General features: G+C 33.9%; 1 protein-coding gene across 1 annotated transcript in view; it reads right to left on the bottom strand.

The window, feature by feature from the left end:
• Positions 1 to 21,344, bottom strand: part of LRP1B (LDL receptor related protein 1B) — a 2,000,743-nt gene that overhangs the window by 814,470 nt on the left and 1,164,929 nt on the right. The window contains exons 12-14 of the mRNA XM_059166755.1: positions 11,363 to 11,543; positions 4,927 to 5,146; positions 2,824 to 3,013 (exon numbers count right to left, since the gene is read on the bottom strand). Coding sequence (XP_059022738.1) covers positions 2,824 to 3,013; positions 4,927 to 5,146; positions 11,363 to 11,543 — 591 coding nt within the window. The remainder of the gene's footprint in view (positions 1 to 2,823; positions 3,014 to 4,926; positions 5,147 to 11,362; positions 11,544 to 21,344) is intronic.

Below are 21,344 nucleotides of genomic sequence, written 5' to 3' on the forward strand. Positions count from 1 at the left end.
AAGTTCATATAAATTACATAATCATATACCATAGTCTCTCAGAGAGAGAAAATACAAGGCTATATAAGACTAGTTTATCGATTCCATGAAGAAATAATCTATACCTGTATTCTATACAATTGCAACTATTTTATTCTTGGAAAAACAGTCTAAGAAGATGGTATGTAACCAAAGATTAAGTATCACAGATTATGTGTTTCTAAATATTTATTGGTATCTGATGTTCACAAGATGCAAAGAGAAATAGCATTCTCTTTCTCATGAGAGAAATTTATAATATGGTAAAATACTACATCTGCATTTGAACATTTGAGTGCAGTTTGCTTTATAATCTACCTATTCTGATTAATTTGGTAAAAAATATTAAAAATTCAAATCCTATGTAGATTATCCAATTTCAATGTCTATTGACTCAATGAAAATTATGTTGGCCAGACATCCTCTCCATACTCTATTACCTACTCAAAAGATCCACTTAAGTACTACTCATTCCTTAACTATAAGAAGACTGGATAGAAAACTCAAACTAATTGATTTTTTTAGCTAAGTCTATGAAAAATAATCAATCATTTTGCCCAAACACGTTCTTTCAGTAAGACAGAATATAATGGTTTCTACAATAAAATTTGTATAAAGAGTTTAGTAATTACGGTTAAGCATTGATTTTAATATCCCTTCAATTGAAATTTTTTTAAAAAGCACTTTAAAAAAGCATTGTCCATTCCAGAGATAGAATTGAACAATTATATGTCAATAGAGATGTCTAGAACACCAGGCATATTTTCTCATGAAATACAAGAGAACGTTCCACATAGTCCTATCAGAGGCATGAGCCCCATTGTATAAGATTGTGATACACTGTTCCTTTGAATATTTACTTAACATTTTTATATGAAAGGAGACTTTAACAAAATGCCTCCTTATAGAGAAATGTTAGAGGAAAACTAATATAAAATGTGTGGTAGGTAATTGTGTGTCTCCCACACATTTTCTAAGTAATCATAATCGAATAGTGATTTAATCCTTATAGGAATTTTATGAAGAAAGCATTTATTATCTCTGTTTGATCTTTTATGATATACCTACAGTTTCAGAAGAAAAAGTGCTGAAACCTGGATTTGAGCCCAAGAATTTTTTATAATAAGTCAGGTCTTTTTTATCTCATATGCTGCATTTAATTCATCTAAAGCAACTACAAGTTTGAAGAAATGAAGAATCTGAAAACATCATGGAATTTGGCTCAAAGGAGTTCAGCGATGACATTCAAGATTAACATCTTCTAGGGGCACCTGGGTGGCTCAGTGGGTTAAGGCCTCTGCCTTCAGATCAGGTCATGATCTCAGGGTCCTGGGATCGAGCCCCGCATCAGAATCTCTGCTCAGCAGGGAGCCTGCTTCCTCCTCTCTCTCTGCCTGCCTCTCTGCTTACTTGTGTTCTGTCAAATAAATAAATAAAATCTTTAAAAAAAAAAAGATTAACACCTTCTACAGAAAATGGAAATGGGAAATGGGATTGTATACTGATTACTGTAATAAAATCCAGGAAATCAATGATTGTGAAATTAAAGGGAACAACAATTGGGAAATGAAGGCCCTACAGGAAATGAGAAGAGTTGTTCCTTTTCAGGGTCTTGCCTCCAGTTCAGGGTAAACTCTCAATAATGGTTGGGGATGGGAGGAGGTAAGGAGCAGGATGGATATGAATGTCATAGAAAACATTACCATATTATCTATCTAGACAATTGTCACTATCTTTCATTACTTGTCCAGAAATATAGCTTATTCCACTTCAAATAATTTCACTTTTATTCTTTTTTGAGGATTTTCTCTTTCATTATTTATTGAAATTTCTCATTCTATATACTTCCATTATTTTATAAAATTGTATTTGTATCCCAATGAGGCAATTTTAATACAGTAGGAAAAAAAATACAAGCACTTCAATGAGAAAATTTGCTTTTAAAATCTCTAATTTAGTTGAAGTACCTTAAAAAAAGTCTTTTACTACTGGATAACTTTCTATTGACAATATATGCATTGAAAAACTCAGGATATTATTTTTTCAAACAAAATTTATTGAAATGTATGCTCATTAAATTTTCATAAGAATATCTCCATAAATAAAAGGAACTGTGACAATTTAGATTCATAACAAAAGTCTACCACATTATTTACTAAGCTGTTTCTATGTTTAATACCTAAATTTTGAGTCAAGCAATTTGTAGATGATCTAATAAATATTAATAACTCATGTAGTAAAATATATGATAATATCTGATTTTAATAAGACATGGATATCATATGTAGATTATTTCCCTTTCATAATATCTAAAATATTTAAATGTTCCTTAAATGGACATGAAACTAATCAGATCAATATACTAACAAACTTTTTATAATACTCTTCTCATAGTATGACTTATTTCAAAATATTTTCACATAATACTTCCTTCCTATGAAAACTTTTTCTCACTGCTCACAATACTTAAACTTTAAAACATTAAATGGATTTTTTAAAATTTTTTACTTTAAATATCAGTCTTCTTCAGTCTTCCTTAATCTAAGTTACCTGAAGATGACATGAAGAAGGAGAAATCCTTGAATTTCACTCAGATAGAATTAACCAGTTACTCACTTAGGCTATTTTGAACAATAAATAATAAAAGGTTATGGTAACAAAGTCTAAGATTTGATTTACTTTGGAGTGACTGGACACCTTTTTTCATAAAACTTCAGCAACACTGACAAAAGCAAAGATTTTACAAACACTGTGAAGTATTACCGTAGGTAGACCTTAGTAGAATTTTTATATAGTTTTTAATACCTTGTTGCTTTCGTGGATCATAAATCTGCAGCCCAAACAGGGGTGGTCTTTCACGCCTCAGTAATGTCACCTCATTTGTTACCAAATCTAGCTGAAAAATGGAACCGTTCATATAATCAGTCCAGAACACATAATTCCCATGATGCGACAATCCGAAAGGATGGTTCAACTCTTTCCCACTGTAAACAACCTGTAAAATATAAACACGTTGTGAAAAATCAGAACTGACCTTTAAAAATGTAACTAAACTTTTAGAGCAAAGGATATCCAAATAAGTATAACAGATAATGATCTAACTAATAACTAAATCCACTTGAAATGGATTTCACAATGTGAGCTTATTTTCCTGTTTTTAGGACATGGTATTTGAAGAAGATCAGTTGTATTTCATCCATTTAATTCCTTTCATATATGACATTACTCATATGGTCAAGAAATGTAAACATTAAAATGACTTTGCTTGACACTCTTTCCTGCTCTTTTCCTTATGATATTCCAGTATCATAACCTGGAATGGAAATTGATCTGAGCAATTAGTGTATTGTGATATTATGTATTGTGATATCACTTATCCAACAGCCAAAGAATAAAAAAAAAAAAAAAAAAAAAACATTGTCTTACATTGGGAGTGAAAGGGATTCTCCTACTTAATTGTGCCAAAGCAAACTGAAGAAATCTAGGAAATGATTAAGAGGGAGGTGAAGTTTTTAATTTTGAACATAGAAACATTTATTAGTAGTAAGTAGATAAACAAGACTCACTGGCTCATTTCAGTTCTGGTTTTCTTAGTATATTCTTTACATTCTAGTTGTATTTTGTTTTTGTTTAACTAGAGCAATCATATGATAAGTGCTGTTTTACACAGAGGCTTGTAGAAGAGGAATAAGGAATCACACCTCCAATAATACCTTTCCACTATTCACCATTTATAAAATGATATTGTATACAACCTGAAAAAGCATTTTGTACACACTCCATTTAATATTAAAGAATTGAAGAAGTTATCTAAATAATGTGGGGTTAAAAATTCAATTTTTGCTATTACCTGAATTCGTTATACCACATATTCATATACTAAAGAATTAAGTTTTTTACCTTATTTTCTTACCTCCATGAAGGCTAAAATATGCTACTATTACAATGCTGTCTATGTGGTGTACATATCAATATCTTTAGAGGAATCATACATATTTATCTGACACCTATTAAGTATGTGACATTAGGTTAAATGCCCATCAATTTTACTATTTGGGGAAAAATACTAAAAGCAAGGTTAGAGTCAACCAATGACTGAGGCAGTCTTAATTGATTACTGTACTGTTTATCTCCCAAACAGAATTCATAACGAGTAGGCTTGGCCAACTGTGCATTCTTTCTCTCCAAAAAGAAAGCATTTTGAACAATGGAAGCATTTTGATCATTTCTAACATTCCATTTCCTATCATTTAACTAGAGTTAAAGTCAGTTCATAGTGTTATATGCCCTCAGGTTATTACAAGATAAGATAGAGCTGTGTAGTCTTGTCAACACTGCCCTTTTTGGCACCCAGTCAACTCCGTCCTCCGATTTACCCAAGAATTTCAAAATTATTTTGCAATCATCCTACCAAAAGAGGCAAGAAGTTGTTGATATTTATCCATAGCAATAGGCTTGAAGTCAAGTTCATTTTGTGTTTCAACTCCACTGCCATGAAGGTCTTTATTTAAATAAATGTAGTATAATTACTTTTTCATAATGTAGAGGTTAAATTTCACCAGCAAATATTAAAGATACTTGAATAGTGTTGGGTTGCTTGGTCATAGCAAACTCGTAAATAATTGAGAAAAACTGCATTTTAAAACAGCTCTGATATTCTGAGAGCTTCTTTTTAAAATCCCACAAATCCTGGCATACCACAGTGAGCCAGTCCTGGTCTCCCGGAGGCAAGTGCCAGCTGCACTACTTAATGCTCAGCCTCCTTTAGCCACCCCACAGAGACTACTGGCAGCCACCTCAGAGGGGTAAAAATAAACTTGAAAGTATTTTTAACACAACACAACAAGGCTCTGTGAAGAAGAAGCCTGTGAGTTTAAAAAAAAAAAAAAGCAGTATTTTTTCTTTTACCTTCCTGTGAGTTCCATTCAAAAACACTTTTTCAATATGATCATAATAGGCGTCACACCAGTATAATGTGTTGGTGTGAAAGTCCAGAGTTAAACCGTTTGGCCACAGCATCTTTGAAGTCACAAAAATCTGCCGATTGAAGCCATCCATCCAGGCCTTCTCAATCCTTCCCACGCTGTCATCTATTTCATCTTCCTCCCAGTCTGTCCAATACATCCAACTAAGACGTTACAAACAAGAGTGCACACATGTTATTTCAAACAGCCGCCATACAGAGGGATGCTTCTCTAGATTGGGCACTGCCCTAAAATCGAATTACATTCTGATTTCTCCTCCTATCTAAATGCTCATCTGCCAAAACGAGGGGGCATCTGTGGAGTCCTCGGGGAAGTACAGATGTGTTCAGTGAAGCCATATTCAGACACACCACAGAAAACCCACTACCGCACTCACTGGTCCCATTTGCTATTTAGCCTAACATGAAGGGCCAAATACTGATTTTTTTTGGTGTTGATACCAAGCTTGGAAAATGATTTTCAAAGCATTCCTATTTTTAAATGTTGTCCACTTCAGAAAACATATAATCAATTATGTGCTTCTGAGAACACATGGTGCCGTTAATGATCTACTCCAGGCTTTATTTAATCTCAGTTGAATTATTATTTTGTAAGACAGGCAACTGGATTGTCTTTGTATTAAAGGGTATGGTCATACTGGGTTTATTTGGCCAAGTCTAATTTGTCTTCCTCATGCAAATTATCTCTGCCTTATTGCTGCTTATTATTACCTCAAAACCCACAGAAGATGATTTAGCGGCGCATAAGTTTAATAACATCGGGTTGACTGACCTTGAGATTTTGAGGTTTAATTTCTATCTCAAACAAAAGCTTCTGCCTTTAAAAACAAGTCTTTTGTGTAAGCTATAACAGTGGGAAAGGGGGCCTTGAGCTAATGTTCTAATTCCCTCATGAATAAGGTTAAAACCCTCCACAAGTGTTGCTCCAGGGTCATGTGAAAGTTCTGGAGTTATTAATTAAAGTGTAGGTTTTAATTCAGTCACCTCATCTACAACTTTATAAAGCTCTAAAGCTTTTCTAAGCTGTTGACCCTAAAAATGCCCTTAGTAGATCCTCTGCCTCCACATTTTGTGGACCCTAAAGAATTTCTGAGGTACTTTGGGAAAAATCCGTTTCCCTGACTAAAAAATCCTACTGTGATCTAAACAGGAAGATTTGGAACAACTGAGGATGTAACACATCATTCACTATTTTATACCAGTTAAGCTTTTTAAAAATCCCCTTAACAGTTTAAAATAATGTTGATATGTCTTTTTAGACCTAAGGAAATATATTGAGATTGGTGAACTTTATTAAGTAAAAATACATTCTAATCCTAGAAATAAACATGGAAATATGTTTATCTTGCATCCAGCATGTTCTTCAAGTGGTCTTATTATTGGAACAAATTAGGAGCAAAAAGGACAGTCGTTCCATTTGCTCTAGTCCTATGTTTATTGGATATAACTAGTTGACTTCTCCTGTATAAATCAACTATGTAAAAGAGAAATATACAACTTTTATCTTTATTGATACTGCATGAAATCTTAAATATGGTTAGTCAATGCAGTTTTATTGTTGTTGATAATTTATAATTTGTTAAAATTGCAATTATCTTCCCTATAGTTTCATCTCTCTCTTTTTTTTTTTCTTTGATTCTCCAACCCAAATTGCATATACATGCAGACACATACATGAGGGGTAATTCTGGTGAATCTAAGCATAATTTATATTCTTTTGGTATTTAGAAATCATTGTTTGTGATCTGATCCATTATCTAAGATTATTTTTATTCAAACAGAATATAAGAAAAAATTTAAACAAGGGTGCTAATCTAACCAAGGCTAGGTATGTGATCATCATCTATCAATTTCATTACATGATGAAATGTTATATTGTGGAAGCCTTATAATCAGTATGAAATGTGGTGATTCCTAAACATAGAAAATAGGAAATATAACCTATAAAGTAAGCAGAAACTAATATAAATATTTTTATATGTGGAACTCAGGTATTCATTAAATAAATATTAGATTAAGTAAGCCTTCTGCTAATATGGAAAGAAAAATTGCACCTCTATTTTTCAAGTCCTGTCCAAATAGTTATTTGATGAAGTCTATTTCTACCCTTTTTGTGAAAATAAGATCTTTCCTTTGTTTCTTAGTGACATTTCTTTTTAGTTTTTTAAATAATGTTTGTTGCATTTATGCCTTATGTGATATTTAATGGTGTTACATGTCTGATGGTTTTGATTAACAATTAAAAATTAAAATTATTAATGGCAGGGATTATTTCTTATTCATATTTGTACCCTATAACACTTAGGTTAAATTTGTTGATATTGATCATATCAATTATATTATATTATATTATTTTATATTAAATAAAATAAAATAATATTATATTATGTGGTTGCCTAGACATATTTAAATTAAGCACTTCTATGCCATGGAAAAAAAACATAAACTTTACTGTTAAAAAAAAAAAACTCAATTTAGTGTTACCATAATAGCTACTGTTAACTAGAGGGTGTGACACTATTAATTGAGATAGGGATACCAGAGATCATGTTTGAGGGGAAATACGCTCTTAGCTTTGGACGTACTTACTAAAGGTAATATTTTGAGAAGTCAGGACTGGAGATGCAGGTTTCTAAGTTACCAATATAAATTGTGAAGCGCGAAATTACTGGAAAGGTGGGAATTCATCTGTAGCTATCAGTTTGAGAAACAGTGCCATCATGACCAATTCTTCCTCCAGCTTTATCCCCATTTCTACAACTGTTGAGGCCTGACAATTCCATTCTTTCAGTGTCTCTTTACTCAATCCCCACTTTTCTATTTCTATTACACATGCTGTACTCTTTTATCCTGTTTCAAATGGAACTTCTAATAGGTTGTTCCCATACAACTATCATATTTCTATTACTTTTCTTCCTAAATCATGAATTGAAAAATGTGACTTTTATTCTCAAAACCTTCCAATTACTCTGCTGTCAGAAGAAAAAAAATCCTATCTTTTAACCCCAACATTGAAGATTTCTGCATATTTCTAGTTTCACCTCCTACTATGTTCCTTCACATACCCTCTGCCCTAACCTTAGTGAACTCATCTCATCTCAAAACTGCCATTAACATCCCTGCCTCTAAATACATACTGAAAATGTCCTGTCGGAGTACAGTGACTAACCTTATGACTGCTTACGACTGCACATCCTAAGCTCCTAAGACCAAATCTACTCATGAGAAATCCTGTTCATTCTCTGAAGCTCAATCCTGAATTGAAAACCTCAATGATTTTTTGAAGAACATTATTTCATTCTACTTTATATTATAGGTGATTTGTGTGTGCATGTGTGTGTACACCAAGCACACCAGGTTACAAACTCCTTGAGGGCAGTTACTGTCTTACTGATTTCTATTGCTCTATATGGTAGTTAATCAAGAATATATTTTAATAAAGAAATAAATGAACAAATTTTTACTGATTCTGTCATTGTTTATGAAACTTTGGATAAAGCTTAGCTCTGAAATGAGTGATTTTTGTTAACTGGCTATTATAGTAGGAAAACCCTGTAATTCTTTCCTCTTGTATACAGTTACAAATAGGTATTATCATAGGAAAAAATGTAAATAAATCAAGTTTCTCATTTTTGATGTTCTGTGAAGTTATATTGTGCCTAATGTAAGTGGACTTTCCAAGGTAAAGTTTTGTCTTCTTTTTTAAAAATTATATTATGGTCAAACAATTATTTGGACAATTAAATTCACACAATTCTACTGTTATTTTCCAATCCATTCTCCATAGAACAGTCAGATTAGACTTTTTAAAATATGTATTTAATTCTCACTTCCCTATTCCACACTTGCACTGAAGACAAAGAACAAAGCTCTCCTCCAGGCAGACAAGATCCTGCTTCCTTTCCAAACACATCTTTATCATTTCTTCCCTTGCTATCAACAGTTCAGCTCCACTGTCCTCATATCAGTTCCTCTGATAGTCAAGCATTTACCCAACTTAAGATCTTCAAATGTACCATTTTCTTGATCTGAAATACTCTTTTCCTCACTGTCTATTGATGATTCATTTCCTATAGTTAGTGAAGTCTTGATTTAAAATATGCCTCCTTATAGAGGCCCTTCTGCAAACCTACTGAAATTGCTTTACCTGTTAGTCGCCATTATGTCATCCTGTTTGTTCCCTTCCTGCATTCTGGTCTGTAAAAATTACATTAGATGTTTATTTGGTATTTCTTTCTTGCTCTATCTGCCTATCCCCCACCTTGCAGATAGCAGAAGATGCTTCACAAGGTTAAAAGCTATGCCTGTTTTGTTAACTATATACCTAGAGCAAAATTCTGGGAATAATATATTGCTAGGGGGGAAAATGTATGTATATGCAAATATATATGCATTATATACATACATACACACATATGTGATTTTCAGGTTGGTGCACAATAGAAAATAGAAGATGTCTAATGCAAAAGGTATAAGTCATTCTTTGTAACACCAGAGGCAAATATAGGGTCAGCTAGCAGACATTACAGAGATGCAGATATTGCCTTAATAAAAAGAAAAAAAAAGTCAACTGGAATTGCCCCCAAATACTATAAACTATGTAGATGTTATAGGTTTTCAAATCCAAGTTGCATGTCTGCCTATTAGGAAACTGTTGAAGGGGATTCTTGAATTTGAATGGAGAGATGGGACTAGTGGCCTCTAAATTCCTTTCTAAATCACATGATTCTATGACCTCCATATTTGCGTTATCTGTGTGAGCACCACAAATACTCTTTAACTCTATAACAAAATATTTCTCTAACAGAATAGAGCAGGAAGATTCTGTTTTAAGATATCTTGCTTCAAGTATATTTAGACAGTGTGTAATAAATAGTTTCTCTTAAAATTAAGATTGCCTTGATTTAAAGGTCAAATAGATGAGTTGGTTTAAAAGTTCAGGAATAGGACAGATAATTATAGAATCCACACATAAAATCACTAGAATTACTTTATAATTATGTCTTATAAAAACACATACAGTGGTATCATCCACTGCTTAAATGTTGGCCCAGGAAGAAGTACCTTAATTGTATTTATTTGGAGCTATTCTCAACACAAACAATTCTAGGAACTACAATCTGGTGATCTCAGTTTATTAGGGAGCCACAGTTTTCCTCTGCAATTAAGTATTTTTCTATGTGTGTAGTAAGGAATACAGTATATTTGCTTTGTTATGCTATTTTGAAACAGTGTGATGTAAGAGATGGGAGGGATAAACATCACATATAACAATTGTACACTTAGAACATGTAATTCATTCATTTACTTCTGACATTCTGTTAGGAATGTTCACATTCTTTTTTTTTTTTTTTAAAGATTTTATTTATTTATTTGTAAGAGAGAGAGAGAGAGTGAGAGCGAGCACAGGCAGACAGAGTGGAAGGCAGAGTCAGAGGGAGAAGCAGGCTCCCTGCGGAGCAAGGAGCCCGATGCGGGACTCGATCCCAGGACGCTGGGATCATGACCTGAGCCGAAGGCAGCTGCTTAACCAACTGAGCCACCCAGGCGTCCCAGGAATGTTCACATTCTTCAGTATTTCTAGATATATGGTATTGTTTGTATTCAGGTAATATCTCTGAATAAAAATCAAAGGAAAATATATTCCTGAGAATTTCACAAACTATTCCATCCTAAAACAAGTAGCACATTGTACAGAATGATTTCACTATAAGAAAACTGTGGTTATGTCTAGAATTATGTGATTACTAACCTTGACTAGTAAAAAGTAGTGGAATATAGTGACTCCGAGTAAATTTTGGGAGACAGACAGATGGGATTTAAATGTCTACTTGGTCACTTAATAATTTAATGGTCTTTTGTAAATCAGTTATCAATTTATTCTTTGTAAGGCAAAGATGAGAATAGCAACTAGTTAAAAAGATTATTATAAGGATTACAGCAGATATTGAGCCCATTTAACAAAATGCCTGCCCCACAGTAAGTGTACCCAAAAAATAACCCCCACACACACAAAAAAATCTTTTCTATTTTCCGAATACATTAAATTTTAATATCCTTTAAAAATTAAATTGATTGATTCTCTCAATTGATTATTTATCTTGGTGTCAGTCTAAAATGGAGAATTATGGTCCTTGTCTGAGTAAATCAAGTAAATATATCCTTTACACAAATAATCCATTTATTTCAGTTAAATGTATTTTGACACATTTATTTAGCATATTTTCTACAAGAGAAAATCATTACATGAGTAACTTTTCCATTTCAGGTCCTTCATGTGCGAATTTAAATCAAACCTGTTACTGCTAAATATATTAAAACAATATTTTCCTCATATCAAACTGATCAACTATCACATACCCATTAACAGGATCCACCACAATCCCTCTGGGATGGGACATTTCTCCTTCTAAAAGAGTCTTCCGACTCTGAGAAGCTTTTTCCAGCCTGGCCACATTAATGGTCTTCCTCTGGCCATCGTTTGTCCAGTAAAGGTTATTTCCAATCCAGTCCACAGCAATGCCTTCCACGTTATCCAGATCTGTAAAAAGGAAAAAAAAAAAAGATAAGAGAGCAACACATTTTACAATAGTGCCCACTATTATGTTCTAGTTAAGAAAATGTTTAATTCAAAAAGGGATGAATCCTGATTCATGGATTCTTTATAGTGTGATTTTGGAAAGTGTCATTCCATGGCACATTTTTGGGTTTTATTTTGAATGCCATTTTATGAATGACAGGCCCTATATTGACATATTTTAAATGAAACAGTGATTGGAAAATATAAGGGATGACACAGCAAAGGGAGAAAGTTCTCAGAACATAAATAGAGTGATACAGACTATTTAGAAAAAAAAATCAGGCAGTATGAACAAGTACTATGCTCAAAAAGTAAGCATTTCGAAACTTGCAATATGTAATGTGAGTAATCAAAATAATAGGAATGCTCTCTTGCTAAGAGATGAACAGGTCCAGCAGAAGCACACCTTTGAAAGCCCTGAACAGGTTTTCATTATGGAACTGCATGAACAGTGAATCCCAAAGAAACACGGAAATCATTCTCTATATTCCATTATTTTATTCTACTAAATTTATTTATTCTATCTCTACTCAGAGATACTCTATATTCTATTATTCTAAATAAAATCTTATTTTTAAAAGGACACTATTCAGACGTCTGTAAAATACAGGCAGTAGTAATTCAAAGGAATGTTATAAATATATAACCTTATATGAGTTCAACTAATTCAAACCCTCCACAGAAAGGAAAATGCCAACACTTTAAAGTGAAGGTTTATCATTTATTATCACACAAGAAGTGGTAGAATTGGAACAAAAATCCAAGTCAGATGATCCCCAGTGCAGAGATATTTAAAACTGTGCTATTCCTGGGTTGAGACCTACCCCCACTTTTCGCCATTTGATGCACAACCTTCCTAACTGTCCACAGCATCATAAAGGTATTTCCATTTCTCTATTGCTTAAGAAATTACTGTGTACTCCTTTTCTTCTCTCAAAACCAAGGAAGCCTTTGTCTCTTTCCCTCCCAGAGATGAGGTAGAGAATGGGAGCTTACTGGACAAAGCTGATTGACATGCTACGGGCACATCTCCCTGACACTCACTCAAATGCACATGTAATAAATATTTACTATTATTCTATTTTTTAATCATGACCTTCCTGGCCTTGGAGAAAAATAAAATTTCTTTGATGACCCTTTCTGCTCATCAGCATGTACCCTGACTCAGGATAGCTAATACAATGTGTGATTTGATCTGACCGAAATCCCATTATAGTGAATCAGATATGTTCTCAATTTCACTAAGCTCTCTGCTTCATTACCATCCGGTATGAGTTATTTTCACAGGTTAATTGTGTCTATGCTTAGAAAAAAAGTTTAATTTTGTCTTTACTTTATTGACACTTAATTTCACTGAGCACTTTCCTGCTCTGGCATAATGGAAAAATAATAGCTGTTTATTCTTTTTCCTTTATATTTATTAATAGTCTGTGGCTGATTTTTATCTTGTTAGTCGGTTTTCAAAAATTGTATTACATTTGAAATCTACTCCAGCATGAACACTTCCATCTTCAACAGCCCTCTTATTTTTATAACTTTCCCTTTTAACATCTAACTTGACTCTTCTTATTTGCAATACTATGTGGATTGAAATTTTTCTTCCGACACTTGGATAAGCAACTTGGTCATTTTGATCTTTAATTTCTCCACTCGTTAAGTGAAGTTGATCACAGCACCTACACCACAGGGTGATAGCAAGGGGTAACTTAGCTACTGTATGGAAAGCACTTAGCATACTGCTAGCAGTACTGTTAATTCTCAAAATATGTTAGCTTTTAATAATCTATCAGGATTAAAACAAATTCTACATATGTCCTGGCTCTTTTATTTATGAGTGTTACTTAATAGAAATATTCCTCACATTTTTCTCTCTGAAAATGATTTTATAATAAAATTTCCTTGCATTTTGACCAGTGGCCAACTTTACCTAGAAATAGTGTATGTAGAGTCAGTAAGAGTGAAATGCAATTGAATTCCAAAATCGGGAGGATTCTATCCCTAATTATATCATTTTTCTTTGGAAAATGAAATGTTTGAACGGCATAAAGGAGTGACTAGGATCACTAGTTCTGAAATTACAAGGCCTAGCCTCTGCCACTCACCATATCTCTGATTGAATTACTTAACCTTTCTTTCTTCAATTTCCTAATCTTTAAAATGGGTGTGATGATAGTGATTAACTCATAGAATTGTTTTAGGATTAAAGGAATGAATATATGTAAAATACGTAAAATAATGGTTGGCATATGGTAAATGTTACATAAATATTATTAGTATTATTACCACTAATATGATTACCATTATAATTTTCCCTTTTGCGACCTATATAGTCTATTAAGATAGCAATGAAACAATTAGTTTAGTGGTTCTTTTTAAACATTTATTTATTTGAGAGAGAGAAAGAGAGCATACATGGGGGGTGGGCAGAGGGTAAAGAAGACAGAGAATCTCAAGTAGACACCTGCTTAAGACTGAGCCCCAAGTGGAGGTCAGTCTCACAACCCTGAGATTATGACCTGAGCCAAAATCAAGACTCAGACACGTAACTGACTGAGCCACCCAGACACCCCCAGCCTAGTATTTTCTAGCTCTGTGTGTGTGTGTGTGTGTGTGTGTGTGTTTTGTTTATTTGTTTTCCACTGTGGGAAGAATAAGCTTGAATACAATTCAAAAATAAAGAAACTCATAAAACAGTCTATGTGCAAATTGGGAATCTTTTAGGCTATCTTTAACAAGGTATGGAGGGATTTCTTTTCTGGTGGGACAAAGACTGAACAATTAGAGAATCCCTTTCAACAACTATACATTGATAAGAAAAGTATTTTGACTTTGTACCATATGGCACCTGCCTTTAATGAGCCTATGATTGATGGAGCACTAAGACATAGAACATTGGTGTTATGCACATTCGATTTTTTCTAATTGAAGAAAGTTTGGTTGGAGCCTGCATATGGTAGACTATTAGAAACTCTATGACCAAATCCTTCAGCCAGGTGATCAAGACATATGAAAACTGATGTCACTCAAATTTCAAACAAGCACAGATGATTACAGAGATATGGATTCCCAGCTTGAGAAAACACATGACTTCAAATATAGGAAAGGTATTTGATAAAATTGGTAAAAGAGTAGATTGCTTTGATATCTTTGAGTACAGTTCAAGTATTTAACATTCCAAAATCAACATTCACTACAATATTATTATTAGTAGTATATAACTAATAGCAAACAAAGATTATAACTGTCTTTTTTTTAATCTGGCAAAATTGCCCTTAAGTTTAACATATTATACTCATTTTCATTTATCAGTAGGGAAGGACTCTTAACATGTTTGTACTCCTTCAAAACAAAAGAAAGAAAATAGAAAGAAAAAAATTGCAGTAGATAATGTTTTCTTGTAATTTTTTAAAAGATTGTATTTATTTATTTGACAGAAAGGGAGAGATAACAAGTAGGTAGAGAGGCATGCAGAGAGAGAGGAGGAAGCAAGCTCCCCACTGAGTGGGGAGCCCAATGCAGGGCTCGATCCCAGAACCCTGAGATCATGACCTGAGCCAAAGGCAGAGGCTTAACCCACTGAGCCACCCAGGCACCCTTCTTATAATTTTTAAATTAATATATTTACATGTTCCATTCTAAGTCAGAATTGAGACATTTATCTATATATTTCAGATTAAAAACAGACTTTTTTTAAAATTTATTTTTATTTATTTTCAGCATAACAGTATTCATTATTTTTGCACCACACCCAGTGCTCCATGCAATCCATGCCCTCTATAATACCCACCACCTGGTACCCCGACCTTCCACCCCCCGCCCCTTCAAAACCCTCAGATTGTTTTTCAGAGTCCATAGTCTCTCATGGTTCACCTCCCCTTCCAATTTCCCACAACTCCCTTCTCCTCTCTAACTCCCCATGTCCTCCATGCTATTTTTTATGCTCCACAAATAAGTGAAACCATATGATAATTGACTCTCTGCTTGACTTATTTCACTCAGCATAATCTCTTCCAGTCCCATCCATGTTGCTACAAAAGTTGGGTATTCGTCCTTTCTGATGGAGGCATAATACTCCATAGTGTATATGGACCACATCTTCCTTATCCATTCTTCATAAAATCTATCTATGAAAAACCCACAGCAAATACCATCCTCAATGGGAAAAAGCTTGCAACCTTCCCGTTGAGATCAGAAACATGACAAGGATGCCCACTCTCACTACTCTTGTTCAACATAGTATTAGAAGTCCTAGCAACAGCAATCAGCCAACAAAGAGAAATAAAAGGTATCCAAATTGGCAATGAAGACGTCTAACTCTCTCTCTTCACAGATGACATGATTCTTTATATGGAAAACCCAAAAGACTCCACCCCCAAACTACTAGAACTCATACAGCAATTCAGCAATGTGGCAGGATATAAAGTCAATGTACAGAAATCAGTGGCTTTCTTATACACTAACAATGAACATACAGAAAGGAAAATTAGAGAATTGATTCCATTTACTATAGCACCAAGAACCATATGATACCTGGGAATAAACCTAACCAAAGAGGTAAAGGATCTGTACTCGAGGAACTACAGAACACTCATGAAAGAAATTGAAGAAGACACAAAAAGATGGAAGACCATTTCATGCTCTTGGATTGGAAGAATAAACATTGTTAAAATGTCTATACTTCCCAGAGCAATCTATACTTTTAATGTCATTCTGATCAAAATTCCACCAGTATTCTTCAAAGAGCTGGAGCAAATAATCCAAAAATTTGTATGGAATCAGAAGAGACCCCGAATCGCTAAGGAAATGTTGAAAAACAAAAATAAAACTGGGGGCATCACGCTACCTGATTTCAAGCTTTATTACAAATCTGTGATCACCAAGACAGCTACCTGATTTCAAGCTTTATTACAAATCTGTGATCACCAAGACAGACACATAGACCAGTGGAACAGAGTAGAGAGCCCAGATATGGACCCTCAACTCTATGGTCAAATAATCTTTGACAAAACAGGAAAAAATATACAGTGGAAAAAAGACAGTCTCTTCAATAAATGGTGCTGGGAAAACTGGGCAGCTATATGTAGAAGAATGAAACTCGACCTTTCTCTTACACCGTACACAAAGATAAACTCATAACGGATAAAAGACCTCAACGTGAGACAGGAATCCATCAGAATCCTAGAGGAGAACATAGGCAGTAATCTCTTCAATATCAGCCACAGCAATTTCTTTCAAGATATGTCTCCAAAGGCAAAGGAAACAAAAGTGAAAATAAACTCTTGGGACTTCATCAAAATCAAAAGCTTCTGCATAGCAAAGGAAATAGTCAACAAAACAAAGAGGCAACCCACGGAATGGGAGAAGATATTTGCAAATGACAGTACAGACAAAAGGTTGATATCCAGGATCTATAATGAACTCCTCAAACTCAACACACACAAAACAGACAATCATATCAAAAAAATGGGAAGAAGATATGAACAGATACTTCTCCAATGAAGACATACAAATGGCTATCAGACACATGAAAAAATGTTCATCATCACTAGCCCTCAGGGAGATTCAAATTAAAACCCCATTGAGATATCACCTTACACCAGTTAGAATGGCCGAAATTGGCAAGACAGGAAACAACATGTGTTGGAGGGGATGTGGAGAAAGGGGAACCCTCTTACACTTTTGGTGGGAATGCAAGTTGGTGCAGCCACTTTGGAGAACAGTGTGGAGATTCCTCAAGAAATTAAAAAATAGAACTTCCCTATGACCCTGCAATTGCACTCCTGGGTATTTACCCCAAAGATACAGATGTAGTGAAAAGAAGGGCCATCTGTACCCCAATGTTTATAGCAGCAATGGCCATGGTCACCAAACTGTGGAAAGAACCAAGATGCCCTTCAACAGACTTTTATTTTAAATTTTTTTTTCAGTGTTCAAAAACAACAACAACAACAACAAAACCAAACAGACTTTTTAATGCACTCTGTGAATGTTTAACATTAACATATTGTTTGGCTCAAATTATCAAACTTTTCATTATTTTTCCTTTGTAAGTTCTATTCTGGTATTTTAAGAATAACTTTTATAAATAGGCATAATAGATGAGTAGTATACTAAAATACACACACACACATATCATCAAAAGCTAAATTTTTCACTTAAGTGAAAAATTCTTGAAGATAGCAATTTGTTATAAGTGATATCTACCAATTGGGAAAGGAGGATGAATAAGAGATAATAGAATTTATGTAAATTAAAGAGAATAATTATGTGGATTTAAAATAAATAAGTAATTAGAAAAGCTATTTAAATCGATTTAATATCTAGGACCAGATAAAATAAGCATTTTTTAAAAAAGTAGAGAAAAACATACTTCTAAAACATCATTACAGGTCTGATTTGTATCATTATACATTTTATGAAACAGAAGATTAAAGTTTTAAATATTTAAAATAAAATCATTTACTTTTAAAAATGGATCCATTTTTTTTTTGGGGGGGGCAAAGGATGTGAGTAGTGGCTTTAGTTTTATTAAGGTGCATAGACTGGATCTCCAGAGTAATCCATAAGTCTTAATCCTTTACAAGAGAATCTGATTAACATAATGAGGAATTAATTGGAAATTATACATGACAATTAGCATTATAAAAACAGGCCTATATTTTCCCATATATCCTTAAGGATTTTCTATCCCTAACGTGAACATCGTTTTCTTTGGAGTTAGAATGAAGTATTACAAGAGAGTTTCCAGGAGTGCAGAGGATGATCATATGCCTCAATAGCTGGATGAGCAGCATGCCATGCGGACATGCTTGGGGCCTGAGATGCTTTACCCTGCTGCAAAGTCAGTACTTGGACAATTCAGAGTCAGGACTTGGACAATTCTCCTGCCTCATATTCTTGTAGTTCAATTAACCCAAATCCTCTTTGTGTATTTCAATGTGGCCTGAGGCACCACAGCTTATATGTGTCTGACAGGAGTGAATGAAATTGATTTAATTAACAGTGTGGCAGTTAAGTTTGCCTGCTGAATTTCCTATCTCCTAAGGTTATAGGAATCTTTGGCCAGACTGAAGTCTTCTGTATTATCTGTCCCCCATGGCCAACTGAGACTGATGTTCTCATCCTCATTTTCATTTCAGGTCCTTTCTCAGATCAATTAATAGGTCCAAGAGGGTAAATACACTAGCTATTCTCAACAAGAACAAAATACTTTGCTATTATATCCAACGAGATGTGTGACATGCAGATAGGATTTTATTTTCAGATGAATGGAATATATTAAAACATAGTAGCTTCCTTTTATCACCAAAATTGTATTATCAGTTTCATTTTGGGACCAGGATGATACAGATTGTCTATCACATTCACATATTTCTTCTTTGATGCAGTGATGAGCACAGGTAAGAATAAAGTCAGTATCACAGTAAACATTATAGTTACCAATAAAGTAATCTAAATTCATAATGAAATGGAAGGTTTCAAGAATTAAGAATTGAGTTTTCATCCTACTTTCAAGCTAACAACTTAGCCCATTACTGTTTCATGGATGATAGTGGAAGACACAAGACTTTGAGGTCACATATAAAGGACTTTATGACTCATGGCATAACAAGCAGGACAGTCATCAGCAGAATGATAGCACAGGACTTTGCAAAGTCCCATGGGGATGACTGGGTCAGGAGGTTATACATGTATTCACAATCAGGGAGTTGTATTACAAAAAATAATTATGAAGTTAGGAAACCCAAATCTTTTTATAAAGAGCCGTAAACTAGGCTTCCCTTTACCACTGTAAGTGTAAACTATCTCTTCTCCCAAGGCTTTTTTCTATACAGACACCCTTGAAAGAATATTTCATACTAAAAGGCAGTAATTGCCTCACTCTAAGACATGCAGAAATGTGAGCCATTCATATAGTTCATAGAGCGAACTATCTCCCAAGAAAAGTCATAGAAGTCATAAGTTGATAGTCTTTAATAAATGTAGGCAGATGAGCAAACAAATTAGTGTGCAAATGTGACTACAAGTAATAATCATTTTTGAGTTCCAGCCTATTGCTCTTATAAAAATTATTTATTGATTTATACTACCACATCTTGAAGCATTTTGTTCAGCTAACCGTGTGAGATAGTTAAATTCTTTGAGTTAATTTGGCTAGGCCAAGGTTTACAGAGATCTAGTTAAACATAAGTCTGGATATTGATGTGAAAGTATTTTTTTAGGTGATATTAACATTTGAAACCATACACTTGGAGTAAACCAGATTGTCCTCCATAATGTCAGTTAGTCCCAACCAGTCAGATGAAAACTTTAAGATAAAAGAGACTAAAGTCCCCTGAGGAAGAGGGAATTGAGATTCTAAACTATCTTCAGACTTGAAGTACAAAATCAACTTTTTTGGGTCTACAACCCATCAGACTACCCTATAGATTTTTAACTTACCATCCTCCACAATTATTATGCAAGCCAATTCTTTCAATTCCCTCTCTCTCTCTCGGGGAAAATAGGACAGCTAAATGCAAACTAATTAAACTGAACCATTTTCGTATATCTTACAAAAAAAAAAAAAAATTCAAGATGGCTTGAAGACCTAAACGTGAGACTGGAAACCATAAAACTCCTAAGAGAAAACAAAGTCAGTAATTTCTTTGACAGCCTTAGCAATATTTTTCTAGATTTGTTTCCTCAGGCAAAAGAATCAAAAGAAAATGAAACTACTGGGACTACTCCAAAATAAAAAGATTTTACACAGAAAAGAAAACCATCAACAAAACAAAAGAGCCATTTAATGAATAAGAGAAGATATTCACAAATGATATATCTGAAAAGGGGTTTGTATTCGAAATATGAAAAGAACTTTTACAACTCAACACCAAAGAAACCCCAAATAATTTGATTAAAAAATGTTTGGGGATCTGAATAGGCATTTTTCCCAAGAAGACATAAAATGGCTAGCAGACACATGAAAAGATGCTCAATCTCACTAAGCACCAGAGAAATACAAATCAAAACCACAATCAAATATCTCCTCATACCTGTAAAAATGTCTGGAATCAGAAAGACAAGAAATAACAAGTGTTAGAGATAGTGTGAAAAAAAGGGAACCTTCAGGTAGGTACTGTTGGTGGGAATGCAAGGTGGTACCACCACTACAAAAAACAATACCGAAGGGCACCTGGGTGGATCTATTGGTTGAGTGTCTGACTCAATTTCTACACAGGTTATGATCCCAAGGCAGTGAGAGATTGAGCCCCGCCTTAGGCTCTGCTCTCAAAAGGGCATCTGCTTGAGATTCTCTCTATCTCCCCTTGCCTCTCCCCTTGCTCACACTCTCTTGCTCCCTCTCACAAATAAATAAATAAATCTTTAAAAAAAACAGTATGGAGGTTTCTCAAAAAATTAAAAATAGAAATACAACACGATGCAGTAATTCTACTTTGGTATCTATCCAAAGAAGACAGAAATACTAATTCAAAATATATATGCACCCCTTTGTTTATTGCAGCATTATTTATAATAGCAAAGATATGGGAGCAACTCAAGTGTTTATAAATAGAAGAATGGATAAAAAAGATGAAATGCACACACACACACACACACACACACACGGATATTTGTCATAGAAAAGAATGTGATCTTACCATTGCAATATAAATGGACCTAGAGGATATTTTACTAAGTGATATAAGTCAGAAAAACCAGATATCACATGATTTCACTTTTATGTGAAATTTAAAAAACCACAAACAAAAGAACAAAGAA

This window comes from Mustela lutreola, chromosome 3 (genome assembly GCF_030435805.1).
Source record: "Mustela lutreola isolate mMusLut2 chromosome 3, mMusLut2.pri, whole genome shotgun sequence".
Lineage (NCBI taxonomy): Eukaryota > Metazoa > Chordata > Mammalia > Carnivora > Mustelidae > Mustela > Mustela lutreola.